This window comes from Bidens hawaiensis, unplaced genomic scaffold (genome assembly GCF_021521415.1).
Source record: "Bidens hawaiensis isolate Kalapana, Puna unplaced genomic scaffold, B.hawaiensis_p1.1 tig00014098_1, whole genome shotgun sequence".
Lineage (NCBI taxonomy): Eukaryota > Viridiplantae > Streptophyta > Magnoliopsida > Asterales > Asteraceae > Bidens > Bidens hawaiensis.
Window position 1 is genome coordinate 292,016 of NW_027492213.1, and position 16,661 is coordinate 308,676.

General features: G+C 34.6%; 1 protein-coding gene across 1 annotated transcript; it reads right to left on the reverse strand.

Moving 5' to 3' along the window:
• Positions 1–14,099: 14,099 nt before the first annotated feature.
• LOC143545900 (VQ motif-containing protein 11-like) lies at positions 14,100–14,531 on the reverse strand. Its single transcript, XM_077037689.1, has one exon. The coding sequence runs from the start codon at positions 14,493–14,495 to the stop codon at positions 14,100–14,102; it is 396 nt and encodes a 131-aa protein (XP_076893804.1). The 5' UTR covers positions 14,496–14,531.
• Between the last annotated feature and the right edge of the window lie 2,130 nt (positions 14,532–16,661).

Genomic DNA, 16,661 nt, shown 5'->3' on the forward strand with positions numbered 1-16,661 from the left:
GAGTGGGATGTAGCTATGCACTTGGACAAATGTACAAATGTACTTGTGATTAATCTTATCAACCCCGGTGGGACTTGTTACAAATGTAACATTCAAAAAGGCTTTTAATAAGGGTTCTGTTATGGACACCCCCACACTCCATCAATACGGCCCGTATAGCCAATACGGGATGTATTGGTTGATTTTTCTAGAAATAACCATCAAATTTGTCTTATTATGTTTTTTTTATCTTATTATCAGAAGGGCGTATAGCCCTATACGCTGCCTCTGATATATATTTTTTAATTTATTATTTGTTATTATTATTATTATTATTATTATTACTGTTATAATTCCGATGAGGGTGCTGTAACATCTCATATTTTACGTATTTGTATTCATTTAAGTTTAAACCGACTTGAGATCGTAATTCGGATATTTCGAACTATTTAAAACTTATATTTATTGGTATTTAACTTGGTTTAACTTATTTTATAATTTCATAATTTTCAATTATGCCAAATGTCCCTTAGAAACCTTTAAAATCACTTAAAAAGGCTAAAAATCGTATTTTCGGGAACTACAGGCTAAAGTCAAACATCTTTGACTAGTCAATTTCTCATGCTTCTGATCGGAACCGACTTTCGGTCTAGAAAACTTTTATTTTTGTAACAAAATTTTAAGGTTACTGACCAAAACCCGACTTCCGACTTGTTGTTCAAATTCTGGTCAGTACCAGCTCACTTAAACGTTTAATTTAACATAACCGGAGTTCTAAACATCCGTTTGGATCGATTCCAGCGGCATTTTAGAACCTGAACCTTTGAGATATTATAATATAAGTAAAAACGAACTTAATGCCGCCGGAATCGATCCAAACGAATGTTTAAAACCCCGGTTATGTTAATAACAACAATAAATAATAATAATAATAATAATAATAATAACAATAATAATAAAAAATAATAAATTAAAAAATATATATATCAGAGGCGGCGTATATGGTTATACCCCCCTTCTGATAATAAGACAAAAAAATATAATAAGACAAAATTGGTGATTTTTTTTTTGAAAAATAAATCAATACGCCTCATATAGAGCTATACGAGCGTATTGGTGGGGTGTTTTAACAAAACGGGGGTGGCGGTAGAAAACCCCTTTAATAATCAAACACTACTACACTAGGCAGCAATATCTGAATGTGCGTTGATATTTATACAAGTCACATAATTATAATTATGACCTGTATAAGTATCTGGTGATCATATGGATATGGATGTCGAATGAAAACGCATATACGAGTCATATAGTTTTGTAAGACTGGTATAGACATACACGAGTGATATTACATAGATCGCATTTGTTATAATTTTTTTAATTAACAAAATTTGTTACTTTTTATTGTTATGCTTTTTAGTAAAGCGAAACAACCAAGAAATTACGGGTCGTGGATACTAGCGCAAGTGAATAATGAGCCACTTCTTTTTTTTTTTTAATATTGACAAATTTTTATTATTGTATTTTTTATACAAGCTAAACAACCAATATAAGTTACAATCAAATGGGTAAAAAAAAGGGTTTACTCCATAGAATAGTAACCAAATTTTAAAGTTGTTCCAATCAGGTCGTTGAAAAAATATTTTGTTCCAATCAGGTCGTTGAAGTTTATTTTTTGTTCAAATCCTAGATATTTTACTTGAATAGCAGGTAATCTATGTTTTTTTTGTTTTTTTAATATTTGGAAAATTGGATTTAAATAATCCAAACTATTAACCATTGGCTAATAATAATCTAAACTAACAATCTAACCACCGACAATCCCAACTTTCAATTTTGTTACCAATAGCAATCCTGGTCTAACAAATTGTTAACTCAGTTAACTTTTGATGACGTAGCTTGCGACATGAATAATTATTAAAAAAAAATTTAAATATATATCAACATTTTACCCCATATGTGGACCCACCACCTTAAGAAAAACAAAAAACTTCATGTGAGGAATTCCTTAATCATCGTTTAGCAGTAAAGGTCATTCGATATATTATTGAAACCTTCCTCTATCAATTTCAACCTGAAACTTTTCTTTCAGCCACCGCTCCACAACGTCTTCCTCTTCCTTTAGCTCCTTCTGCCCATCTCAAACCTTCACTGCCTCTTCCCCATCATCAATATCAATGATGACTCTAAGGAAGACCAGAGGGCGGTGACTCGGCGACCGTGAAGAAGGCCACCGGTGTGAAGCTAGTCGAGAGATCAGAGGCGGTGACCATCGGCTTCCTATATGGTCAATCTAAACCTGCGATTCAGAAGAGAGGAAATAGAGAGGGAGAATGATAAATCATAACAAAGAGAGATGGAGAGCCAGATTTGTACTCGCCGGAAACCTGCAACTCGTTTTCCGGCGAGCGGATATGAAAGGGTGATGGCATGATGGTGATGCACAATGGGTGCTGGTCAGGTGATTGTGTCTATGCACGAAGTGCTTTGGCAACGGTCGGCGAAGTCTGTTTTCCGATGATGCTGATTTGGCCGGCGACATGGAGTTGGGTTGGGGGAGTTGAGATATGAAGAAGAAGCATATACAATTTTCATCTATTTTTATTTTTTTAATTGAGATAATGGGGTATTTTGGTCATTTTACATGCATTTTAGTCTTAGTAAATATCCACATCGCACGCCACGTCATCAAAAGTTAAAAAAAAAACAAAAAAAAAACTAGATTACCTGCTATTCACGTAAAATAACTAGGATTGGAACAAAAAAGAAACTTCAATGACCTGATTGGAACAACTTTAAAACTTGGTTACTATTCTATGGAGTAAACCCTAAAAAAAATAAGATAAATATACAACAAAACAAAAGGGTAAATATTTACATTAAAAAAAACCCAAAAAGGAAATAGATCAAAATACTTAGATTTTACATTTTATATAAAAGATCTCTAAAAATGCATATACTAGTGAGGCTAGTCATTGTGGATCTGGAGGAGGCTATAATTGACTTGAATATTGTCATGACGCGGGAAATGGAGGAACATCGAAACCCTTAGCCCGAGTGCGATCATCCTGTCACTTGTCACTGATAAAACATTATCTAGATGTCCTCCGTTCGGTCCATACGAAGACATAGATGTTTTTGTTAACAATAGTAGGGTAGATAATACGGAAATAATGACAAAAAGTTATACTTGATCGGTAAAAAAGCATTGCTATCTTGATAGAAGATTCGCCATTTGATTTAGATAGTTATCGTCAAATCTGTCTCGACAGCCTTAGACTCAACCTTTTCCTGATTATTTATGGTATGACCCCTTGAGCACCCTTGGACTTAGGTGATGTTTGTTTTTTGTCTGAAGATCTTCCTAGCCTCTTATGTCTGCGCCGCGTAGACCACGCGCAGCCTTTTAGGCTTGCAGACTGTTTGTTTTTCTGAAGACATTTCATTAAAAAAACGTTCGCGTGCCCTCTTATCTTAGAAGACATGGACCACCCACATCTCAAGTCTTCTACATCTTCTCATATTTTATTTTCCGTCAGGTCTTGGTTCCACTTCTCTCAAACCCTAGCCCCTTTCATCCATCCCACCTCTCCACCTTCGGTGACCTCCTCCTCTGGTGCGCCGCCACCTTCGGCGTCCTCCACCTCCGGCAGCCCTGCACCTCCACCTCCAGCGCCTGTCACCTCCATCCCCTGCAGCCCCGCACCTCCACCTTTGGCAACCCCGGCCACCGATGCTCCCCCGTCTCCCCCGTTGCTCGTCCGCCGTTCCCTCTTTGGACATCTTTAAGTGCTTTTGTGCTCTACACATTATCCCTTGTTGTAACACCCCGGCTAAAGCGGAAACGCCTGAGTGTGACGTACAGATTGCTCAAACACACGTGACACTATTAGGTGACCATAATAACATTATTTCATTTAAATCATCATGTAACACAAGTTTATCAAATAATACAAGTTGAAACAATAAATAAATAAATGATAAGTTGTTCTTTGAATATCCTATAGGCATGCTATGTGTCTTCTAACTTTCATCCTCGTATCTTTACACCTGTAACATATGTATAAAATAAAGTCAGCTATGAAAATAGCTGGTGAGATTCCCACAGTTTGATATAATACGTAAAAATCATACAATTCACTGATAAGTGATAAACGAGCAAGTAAAGTCCTTTCCAGTTGGTATCAACCAACATACTCGGGTAATCGCACAAGTAAGGTCCTTTCCAGTTGGTAACAACCAACGTACTCGGATAATGAGGCCCTTTTCCACTCGATACAAATGGACCTGAATGCAAAGGGGAGGAGGGCGTATGATCATACTTATTGAGGCTACCACGTGCAAGTAAATTCGAGCAAGTAATCAAGTAACACACAAGTCCATATAGTGAATTACAGTTTGTAATCGAAATCATAAATACTTGAAGTTTTGTAGGAGACATATGCTACCCCAAAATATGAAAATGTTTAAAAAGGGGTTGTGAGAAACTCACATTGAAATCGAAGCTAAACTTGTAATATAACCCGAAAACATGATAACGAAACGAAGCAACCGGAAGTGCGTTAAAGAACTCGAAACGATTGGAACTTCTTGAACTATAAATAAAACTAAAGTAAAATCTAACTAAAGGGATTATAAACGTTAGACAATTTAATTTTAAGGATTAAGCATTACGTTATTGTGTTTTATTAGCATTTTATGGCTTCTTATATTATAATATTATATTTAAACTTTTAATGGAATATTTAATGATTTAAGATTATTTTAGTATTGTAACTAAGTTATTGAATTAAAAGATAACGAGTTTTTAAGTTAACAATTTTGAGGTTAACGAATGATAAGTTAGCAATTTTAAAGTTAACGGGTTACGGTTGATGAAATATAAGTTAACGAATTAAGCAAATGATTTAAAGCTTTACAAAACAAAATAAAATGAACAAATTTACATTAACGGTTTAATGATTTATTCATATTTTAATAATATCTTAACGATAATATTAAGACTAGGTTTAAATATTATAACGTTCCACGAACTTTGGTGTTAACGGTATACTTTATTTTGAAAACAAAAGTACTAACGAATTATAAAGTTTAACAAACGATAAATAGTATTTAAATGATTTATAAATATATATATATATATATATATGGTTTATAATAATTAATATAAATCGTTTTAGAAAAAATAACAAAAGACATGCAGTGACCCGGGTTCGAACCCGGGTCCTCATGACCGTAATGCACAGACTCAACCACTGTACCAGCTTGATTATTGTTAACATAAAGAAAATAAATATATATAAACACATATTTATGTTCATCTTCTCCATTAACAAACCCTAGATTTCAATTCGTTCATTGATTCCATGTTTGCTTAAATTGAGTTGGGGGTTTTAATAGACGGCTAAACATTATTCAAAAGCATATAATAATTAATCGTAACCGTGCCAGAATGTATAGGAACGACAGGTGGCCGGAAGGTTTGACCGGAAAACTTTAACTTGGATTTTATGTGATACTGATAACTGTTAATTGGTACGAGTTTAAGCTTATTAAGAGGTCCTATTTATACTAGTTGAAGGAGCGTTTACGCGTTAATTGCCTTAATTTGATAACCACAATTTCCGGCGTAAAATACGGAATTGATTTGCGGCTAAAGGTTGTTATAATGTAAGGCTAAGGGTAGTGGGGCTTGATCCAAGCCCAAGTGATCCAATATATTTACGACACGTAGACGGTGACGTGGCACAGGATCAAGCCCCAGGATCAAGCCCCAGAGGGTGTAGTGGTCCAGGTGATCCGAGGCTTGATTGAATTTTTTTTTATTTTTTTTAAATACTATTTTTCTAATAAAAATTCATTATATTACATTAATAATAATTTAAAACATTACATTAATAATAATATAAAACATTACATTAATAATAATTTAAAATATTACTAGTCTAATACAAGATTATCGGGTCTTCTATCCCACAAATGCTCGACCAACTCATGCCGAAGGTTGTCGTGTATCTCACGGCTCTTGATGATATTTAAGTTGTCGAGTCGTTGTTCATTGGTGATCGTCGATTCTTGTCTTGGAATATCACCTTGGTAGTTTTGACAAATAGCGTGACCCTCGTCTTCTAGTATCATGTTATGTAGGATTACACACGTGTAGACGACTTCCGTTATCTTCTCCCTTGTCCAAAATTTTATTGGATTCGCCAATATTGCCCATTTTTTCTTTAGGACTCCAAACGCCCTTTCAACATCTTTTCTGGCCGATTCTTGTCTCTTCGTGAAGTACTTTCGTTTGTCAGAAAGTGGAGACGCATAAGCTTGAACTAGTGTCCCCCATTCGCTGTAAATACCATCAACGAGGTAGTACCCGTACTTGAAGTGTTCTCCATTAACCCCGTCGATAAGGTCATCGAATATCGGTGATTGATCGATAACATTGAGGTCATTATTTGACCCGGCAACCCCAAATAACGCATGCCAAAACCAAAGATCATGTGACGCCACCTCCTCAAGTACAATAGTAGGGCCGGGGTGATCACCTCGGTGAAATTGACCTCGCCAAGCAGTAGGACACATAGCTCAACCAACATGCATACAATCGAGGCTACCGAGCATCCCGGGGAAACCATGCCTTTCACCGTGCACCTCGTATGTGCGTTGGATATCATACATTGTTGGTTTACGTAAGTATCTCCGCTTGTATAGTGTTATGACCCCTAAATATAATTATTTAAAATTATATAAATAAATGTAAATAATAAAATTTTAAATAAAACTATATACCTTTACAAAAGTGGTCAAGCGAATCGCGTCCGGTCTTTTTAACCATTTGTAGATACTCGTCCAACATGTCCGAGCCAACACCATACGCTAGTTGCCGAAGAGCGGCGGTAATTTTTTTGAGTAGGCGTGAACTCGGGATGACCTCTAGTGTCATCCCTTTGTTGAAAATACTCAAAGTGCTCCGGCAAGTCATTTGCTAGACGCATGAATAATCGCCTAGTCATTCGAAAACGGATTTTAAAACTTTCCTCACCATATGCGGGATTGGGGCTAAAATAGTGACGTATCAAAGTTTCATTAGCAGTCTTTTGATCACGAAGACGTGGTTGCCGGAATAATGGGGCTCGAGGGCGTCTTTAATCGATCAAAAAATTTATCGTCGTTTGAACCGCTTGACAAATGAGTTATCTTCTTCGGAAGAATTGAAAGACGAAGACCATGCCATTTATAAAAATGGAGAGAAATATAGTTTTGGTAGAGGGAAAGTATGGTTTTTTAAGAGAATAAGAGATAATGGGGTGAGTTTTAATTAAAATAGAGTGTGTGGATTGGTATTTATAGGTTAAACAAAAAAAAAACTTTTTTTAAACCCCAATCAACCAAACCAACGGCTATATGCACACTCAACGGCTCAAAAGAGCCCCGTGGTCCGGCTTGCCCCAGCCATTCGCGCCCCTCCTCGCGTGCGGGTGGTAGTGGTGTGCGCGATCAAGCCCCGCTGCCACCTAGATCCCCCTTGATTCACCCCCATTACCCTCAGCCTAATTAATAAGTTAGATATCGATGTTAATAACGCGTTAACTAATTTTACGGGTCAATGGCGATGATTTATGGCTTAATTTGGGTTGGCCGGAAGTTTGCGCCGGTGGCGGCTTTGGCCGGGAAAACGGGAATGGGGGAAGGGTGGGCTGGGTTATTTTATTAAATTAATATATTTTAAATTCAAAAGTTTCAGTTTAGCCCCTCAACTTTCCTTCATATTAAAACAGAATATAAACTTTATCTACAACATTGATTCTTATACTTTGAATGTTTTAAAACTAGAAGATAAAAGAGAAATATACGAATTGGATCCCGAACTGTGAAACGTGATAAATGCTTAAATACTTGGAAAGTTTTGTTATATAATATTCGTATTGTTTGAAGATCGTTTAACTAAGAAATTAAATCCTGAAGTTTTATTAATAATAGAAGACGAACGAATGGACTTTTAATTATTTTGAATCTTTTATAAATGATAAATAATAAGTAAAACACATCGAAACGACCCAGCAGGTCGGGTTATAGAATACAAATCCAAATAAAAATGACGCATGAAATACATGTAACGAAACTTAGGATTAATTACTAACATTTTAATATATATAGGCTAAGTATAAAATGAAAACCCACTTGAGTTGTGAAAACTCTAGAAACTCATTCTCAACCACATGTTTTTAATTAATGTTTAAATCTTATGGTCTGCAATTAAAGTGAATAAAAAATGTAAATATAAATATAATTTTTTCTCTCTCCTGAAAACATATATAAAAATTAGTAAAAAAATGTTAAAAAGTAGCAAAACATTTTTTTTTTGATGTTTCGATGTTTTGTATTAAATGTTACAACATTTATTACATGTAACAAAAAAAAAAAGATATTACATAAGGTTTTCGCGGGTTTTCACAACTTAAGTGGGTTTTCATTTTAACCTTACCCTATATATATATATATATATATATATATATATATAACAAAACCAAATTCGAAATGGGTTTTGTGACTTGTATTTCTCACCTGGTTTGCTATTAATTTCTTAGGCACATAATTGATTTTTGTATATACTCTTGTCAATGTTTTTTGCTTTTAAGGATAACTCTTGTGTATTTAATGATTTAATTGTAAAATACAATCTTAGTTTTGATTATGTAAAAATTTGAATAAGAAAGAAAGATATTAAAATATTGTTGCTATATCTAATGTTGAACCTTATTTGGATTCGTTTTGTTTTAATTTCTCTTTTTTATCCATTTTGTTTATTTTACCGGTCTGCAGACGCTAAAAAATAAACAGTCGTATTTTTACAGACTGCAGAGGTTTGGGCCACCTCTTCTATTGTAGATGCCTGCAGATATGGTCCGCAGACTGCAGACATTTTACCACTGGAAAAACAAGCAGCACCTTAGTTGTGCACTGCTTGATATCTTATCGTTATAGTTCAGCTGCAAAAGACATGATAAAACAATATCTAAGATCAATCGTTGTCCCATTTTCCATCAAATTCCCTACAAAACCCTTATTTCAAAATCTTTTGTATATCATCTTACAATTTAATTACCAGCCTTAATAATAAAGTGAAAGAGCCATCCCAAAGAGATCTTACACATACGTTTTTAAATATTCGGTATCACAACAAAGATCGCAAAACAATAACAGAAGAAGAGAGTAAGCTTGAACTCGATTGAAAATCATTAAACACCCATTTTTCAATCGATGATCATTATCGTCATAGTGATAGTGAGACAAGTTGGTAACCAATACCAATTTCGTGAGATGATCATACGGCCATTGTCATGTTAATATGACAAAAAGATGACTGTAAAAATATTGGTAGGCCACATGCGATCACTACCTATGCGCAGCCAATAGAGTTGATGATTGTCTTATTAGGGAGACGAAGAAGTCATTACAGTAGAGACATCTTGATAATATAATCTCTAGTGGCCCATAGAAGCGTTTTCAGTAGTGGCTTCATGATTATATGGATGAGTTTGATGCAAATAGCTAAAATTTCTTTTGATTATAATTATCAATCAAATAAAAAGTTATTCTGTTTACCAATCCTTACATGCTCCAATCCTTACGAGATATATGTTCTTTACAAATATAAACATACAATAAGATTAAGAACCCATAGATTCATAGGTTTATTTTATTTTTTGTTCTCTTATTAAAATTTAAAAGGCTATTACTAATAATTTAAAGAAAATTAAAAATTGTGGTTGCTCGATCCAAGGTTTGGAGTCCTAGTTGAAGAAGTGGTTTGGAGTTTGGAGCATCCGATGATATGGGTAATGAAGGAGAATCTGACAAATTTAAGGTAGTGAACCGTGAACGACCATTACTATACGGTAGACTTGACAGTAGGTTAGTAAATGCTCACAAGCAATAATAAATCCAAGCCCTTTATCTATAACGCGCCTCGAATTTTGTCAACAGATCCTACGACTCACAATTTCTCATCCATTTATAACATTTGTAGCAGACAATAAATAATCATTTACCTTCTCTGTACTCCCTCCCGCCAAAATCTAGCCCACAATTCTAAATTCTTTTTGCAATCCTAAAACAAAGAACACATTTAAAGAAATATGATTTACCAACATACAATTAAAAGTTGTTTTTATAAAAAAGTAAAATATGACCACACACATATATATATATATAAGCTTTAATAAAAATGTTGCGTTGAATCATGAATGAAAATAATAATTTCAAGTGAAAGAAAAAAAGTTAATCTTTTACACAAAATGTAACTTTTTATCAAATTTTCAAAGTTAAAAATCATTATTATTATTTTTTTCTTTTTGATGATTGATGTTCTACAATATTTCAAAAACTTCCTTCTTGACTTCATTGACTATTTTGTTTTTCTTTTTAATCATGACTTTGTTACATGTATTTTCAGTAAGATACAACTTTATGATGATGAATTGATGTACTTTATCAAATAATGAATATAGTCAACCAAGTTAAAGTTTAAATTTTTTATATTATGAAATGATTTAAAAAAAAAACTCATTTGTTCAAAATAAAGTGTTGAAAACGAATAGGATACAGTCATATGGGTCAAATCGAAGACCAAACCTTCATAATGTTATTATGCGCTTGGTATTGAACGGTCGATTATTATGAAACCAAGTTGAACCAGCAAATTAAATAGGTAATAATTGAACACACAATATATCTTTTTCATAGATTATCGAATCTAGGCTTTAAGACAGAGGAAGTCTTCACCAGAATGACAATAACATGAGCAAGACAACAAAACATGTGTAGATCATGAAGGCACATAAATGTCAATGCACATCTCAATGCTTACATTGGCGACAAATATTGTAACTATTGGATGATCAAGGGTGGACCTCGTCATCATGGGTATCATTTGTGTGTGCGCACCTATTCTTTTTTCGAACGACTAGGATGATGTGTGTCTTATTTTACGAGTTTAAAGTAGAGAGAATGAAATAAAGACTTATGATATGATGGTCTTTTATCCTTACCTTTTATGAATTTCTATATCTATTGAAGTGTAAATTTGATCATGGCATAGTTCTAATTTTGTAGACCGATTCGATCTAGCTTTTGTTTTTTAACTATACAAATAAGATTATGTCGTCCAGTACCAGGAAGTAAAAAATTGAATTGTAATACCCTAGAATAAATATATATATCAATTGATTATAAGAATAATAACTGTGTTCTGAATGTTTATCATGTAACACTTTAGATTAATATAAATTGAAATATAAATGGTTATACATGTAAATTTAGCATTAACCAATAATAAAAGTTATAAAACTCATGTGTTTCGTCTGGTTTTGAGTATGATCTTGTCCACATGCACACAACACCACTCATGCAAATCTGGGATTTAATATAACTAATAATATGGGTAGTTATGAATCTGTTATCTATTTAATATTGTTAATCAAATTGATTAACTGAACAGGTGAAGGGTATAATTAACAATACATTAACTTATTAGTGCTAACGCATAATAAGGTGATTTTCTTTTGGCAAGCGAAATCATAGATAGGTGATTGAAATATAATCATGAGTTATCTCTTTTGGTGATGTACAAGAACAACGGTACAAATTTGATAATTCGGAGTACCATATATGAAAAACTCTAGAGTTCGTGGGTAACTAATTAATGGAACGATTTTATTTAATAATCCTAAAGTCGTCGTCACCGGAAAATCAAAAAGTCAACGAATCAGATAACATAGATAGATTTTTGTAAATCTAATTTACAAACTAATTAAACTATAGGTGCTCGAATCGGTTAAAAGACGAGTTAACTGTTTTGTGAACTAAGGTACGGATTCTGTTTTTGTTTCCTCTTAGTATTATTTATATTCCGTTACTTTGTAGTACGGTTTCTGTTTCGTTTACTCGTAGTATAAATTATATTCCATTTATATTCGGTGTCCGTCACTTTGTAGTGCGGACTTTTCAGTTTGAGTTCGGTTTATTTATTTGGTATGTTGTAGCATGCAATAGATTACATATTTGTACTCATTATTGCATGTTCCGTTAGTAGCATTTTTATGCATATTTATATGAAATTAGCTTTTGTACTCTGTCACCCGAGCATGTCTGAAATGCCGTATGGGCGTCAATGGCATGCACTTATCGTGACAGTGCGTAATAAAAGTTCGCGGCGTCTCTAGCTTGGCCCCTAGAGGCGTATAGATCGATCTTAGCTCTGAGTTTGTGTTTGTTGTGTGGAGATGAAATAATGGGTGTACGCCACGCTCACCGTCTCATAGGTGCATGGACTAGCTAGCTGTGTACCAGTCTGTTCTGTTTAGGCTCGTTGGTGCTTCTGTTTCACGTGACTTGAGTTCTTGATATGTGTAGTCACGTGGTTTGATATGTGTATATATTCTGATATGTTTCTGTATGCGTTTGATTTTGTAATGACCAAGCGTCGGATTATGTGTCAGTTTATATTTAGTACTTTTGTTAGTCAAAAGTTGGTTCCGAGTTTGTATCAAAGTTCTTAGTCTTGTTTTTACTTCGTCCGTCCTTACCTATACTATTGTTCTTCCATTACTAGGCAATTTTTGGCTCAGCCGTATTTTCTTTGTTGTGTTTTTCCTATTTGTTTACAGGTAATCCGGGAAATCAGGGGAGTTAGTGACGAGAGAAATAAAGTTCAAGGTTTTAGAAGACTATGCATTTTCGGTTTTTTTGATGAAATTTAATTTAACTTAGGCTTTTATGAGTTATGTTTTGATATATGTAAATGTGACACGTCAGCCTGTTCTGGGTTTGGGTGTTACAAGAATTGAAGTCAAAAACATATTCGGAAAACTGTTAACATCATTTATTATATCACCAAGTATATGGTTCATAATAGATTTGAAGACAAAAAGAATAGTCTCTATTCAAATGTGTTTTGAATTGATCGTGAATTGATTCAACTGAATAGTTTTCTTTGCAATTTATCGTAAAAAAGTATCTTTGTTTTCTGTACTATCTTTTTTTTTGTTTAAAAGTTAAACTTCATTCACCACCCCTGACTAGGACCTCAAAGCGAGGATCGTCGGGGAATTACAACATGTACAAAGGAGATTTGCACCATTTAACCCAAGACAAGACCTTAAACCTTGTTCTATTTTGACACCAAAAAAAGGACAACCTTTTTATATTATAGATAATAATTCTACCGGGCATCCTCGTATCCTTGAATATCTTTTCTGTACTATCTTGAACTGTAATAAGATAACTAATTATTTAACATTTATTAAGCTCTAAATATTTACACTATTGACTACTAATCAATAATTTTTTTTATTTAACATTCTCTAAAAATAATAGTAAATGCCTCTTAATTAAGTCAGATTAATGATAAATAAGTAATTAAATCTAGTGGTGATAAATCTTGCTATATCATGGATCCTAGCATAAACGGTCTATTAACACTTTAAATGTTTATCTCAAATGTCATGCAGGTATTTGAAGTTGCTGGATAACGATTAGATCACGGTTTAACGCAGCGGGTTATTTCAAATGAACTGATAATGATTAGATCACGGTTTAACACAGCGGGTTATTTCAAACCAGTTCATGGGAGTTTGTTAATTATCGTCACGCTCCCTTTGGACCAGCAATTTTTTATTTGTTACTCATGGTTAGTTTTCGTTTCTCTTTTCTCATCTCAAACTTGCCTTCTGGTATCGCTTTCATTGGTCGGTTTGTAATTCTGTCTCATCCTTTCTAGTTTTTTTACTGTCCATGCTCATTTTATCGAAACTTTTGCTCTTCCAAAACAAAATAACCATATATACATACTTTTTTTTTGTATAATTTGTAGTCTTGTAAAACAAAATACCACATATTATATCTACCATAAAATATTACAATATAATAATAATAATAATAATAATAATAATAATAATAATAATCTCTAGGGACAAAATAACGTTTGTTAAAAATTTAACAATAATCAACGTTAACCATAAGAAAGAATACATAAAATCAAGCACACTAACAAAGAACATTCCTTAAAACTAATTAACTAACTTATAACAAACAAGTACACAACAAACCCATCTCAAACCGGGTCAGGAACAACCCGAATACGTGTCCGTTTTCGGCGAGCAAAGCGGGAACAACACCAACAACTCGGGTTCGGACGCTCGAGGCGTCCGTGGACTCGGATGCAAATAAAACCCTTTTTCCGCAATCGCCCTCTCCTCTTCCTCCACGGGCGTCCGTGGACTACTCCCTCGTCCGTACACGTCCAAAGTCGACACCGGCGATGACATCATCATTTCACTCCGTTGTCTGGCCGGCGGCAACATGATCCGGACGGCCGTTTGTCGACGTTCGTGGAGCATGAACTCGGATCGTTGGTGACGTGGCGTGGCGCCGGTGAGGCGTTGGACGACGGCCCGGAAGTTTGAAGGGTCGGCTTGGACGAAGGTGGTGGTCGGAGGTGAGTTGGTGTCGGAGGCCATGATGGGAATGTATGTATGTATGTATGTATGGAATGAATTAAGGTGGTGGGCTTTGGTTTTATATAATGGTAAGAGGTGGGCCCCGATTGAGTTATGATATTGAAGCGGTGTTATAAGTTGTTATGATATATAGAGGGAAAATTCAAATATGAAACGTTATTTATTGTTGTTGTAGTGGTGTAGTTATTGAGAGTGTCATGTTTTATGTGAAGGATTTGAATTTCGAATTAGTATTTATGTGAAAATGCAAGGTGCTATAGCTTGGCATGATAAGTGTTGTTTCTCTCATGCAAGGAATAGGTAAATGACTATTTACAAATGCAATGCGCCTAATCAGGAGTATTACTATTCACATGGGTTGTTGATCTGGTTTTCATTTTGATGTAATCGCTACCTTGCTCAAATAATGAGAGTACTCAGTAGAAGTTTAAAAAAAAAATTAGAAAGGCACCCCGCATTATTTCGATTGGCTTTCATGTCGTCATATCTAACAAACCACTTAGACATTACGATTTATATCTATATCTATCTATTTTAAAATGATTCGACTTTTTACGTGGTTCACACGCTTATAAAGCAAATGAATGTTGTCATTGTTAATATTCATACACGATTAAAATGATCGATACATGAGTCGAGCCACAATCACATAACTGGTGAATATTGTGTAGTTAACTACCACTAAAGAGATAGTTTCCAATATATTGGTGCATGAGTGAAAGACTGATACGCATGCAAAAATAGTCACACAACCTTGGTGTTTTATATGTCATTGTCATAGACGAAAATTTTATCTAACATGACTATATAAGTATACTAAAACACTAGATATCACTCAGTTGGAACTATGAAGACATACTCGTGTGTCTAACACAAAACCTTTGGATGGGTGAGCGTGTGTTGCATATCTCACACGTTACCGAAGTTGGGAGATGGTATCCCACTATTCCCCACTTCCCGTTGTTGCCCTTGCTCCATCTTGCTCCTTTTTTATGTCCACCCAATTTGAGACAAGTATCCCGTTAAGGCGTTAATCCAATATTATCTTTTATAAAACTTTTATGTATAATCATGTTATATTCAAATTAGACTTTTATTAAACATCTTAAAAAATACAAATAAAGAATAAAATTACACTCATAACAAAACTATTACTAGAGTTTGAAATAATAGAATCATTACAAAGTTGAAAATTAAGTTCTTTTATTAAATTGGTATATTGGTTTTTAATGATCCAAATTATTATCTTTTGATCACTGCTGGTCCACACTAATGGATTGGCTACTGATAGTCCAAACTTTTAAAGTATTTGTTCCTAATGATCCGCGACTAACAGAATCCTAACGCCGTTAGTTTCAGGTCGCCGGGAAAACGTTTTTGGCTGGAAAATTCAAATTTATTGCCGGAAAACACCTCCTGAATACCGCAACCACCGCCAATTGACTCACCGCTAACCAACTACCACCACTTGAGCACCATCAACCGATTCCGATGATGGTTCTAAGGTTTCTGGCGACCTCGATAATTGGGGCTTTTACTAGAAAAAGGTACCTAAATGCCCGATACGAAGTTACCAAAAATTTTGGGACGAAAATGTTGAGTTTTCGAGAAAAAAAAATTGAGTTTTCCGGCCAAAACCGTTTTTCCGGCGACCTGAAACTAACGACGTTAGGATTCTGTTAGTCGCGGACCGTTAGGAACAAATACTTTAAAAGTTGGGACCATTAGTAGCCAATTCATTAGTTGGGACCAGCAGTGACCAAAAGATAATAGTTGGGATCATTAAAAACCAATATACCTATTAAATTCAAGTATATCATCTAAAGTAAACACCAAAATTATATATCTTGTGTTTTTCTACAATATTCAGTGTGACTTATACATTTTGTCAATTTAGTTTGCAGTGAATTAAAAGTTAAAAGAAGGTAAAAGTCCGGGAACCGAACCCAGTGTAAGAAAAGGTCCAGTCAAGTCATATCAGAACCGATGAGGTCGGGGTCAAGTCATGTCAGTCGGTGTGGCTGGCTGGCTGGCTGATCTGGATACTGGACCCTGGACCCTGTTTGCTACATGCCAATTTTGCCAACATTTGTCCTTGTTTTGCCAACATATTATCCAAATGTACCAAAGCCCTCTTTGCCAACAATACCCGATCCTTGGGTAATA

What these genes read in the sequence shown, in the direction of transcription:
- LOC143545900 (XM_077037689.1), bottom strand. Translation starts at nt 14,495, where the DNA reads ATGGCCTCCGACACCAACTCACCTCCGACCACCACCTTCGTCCAAGCC.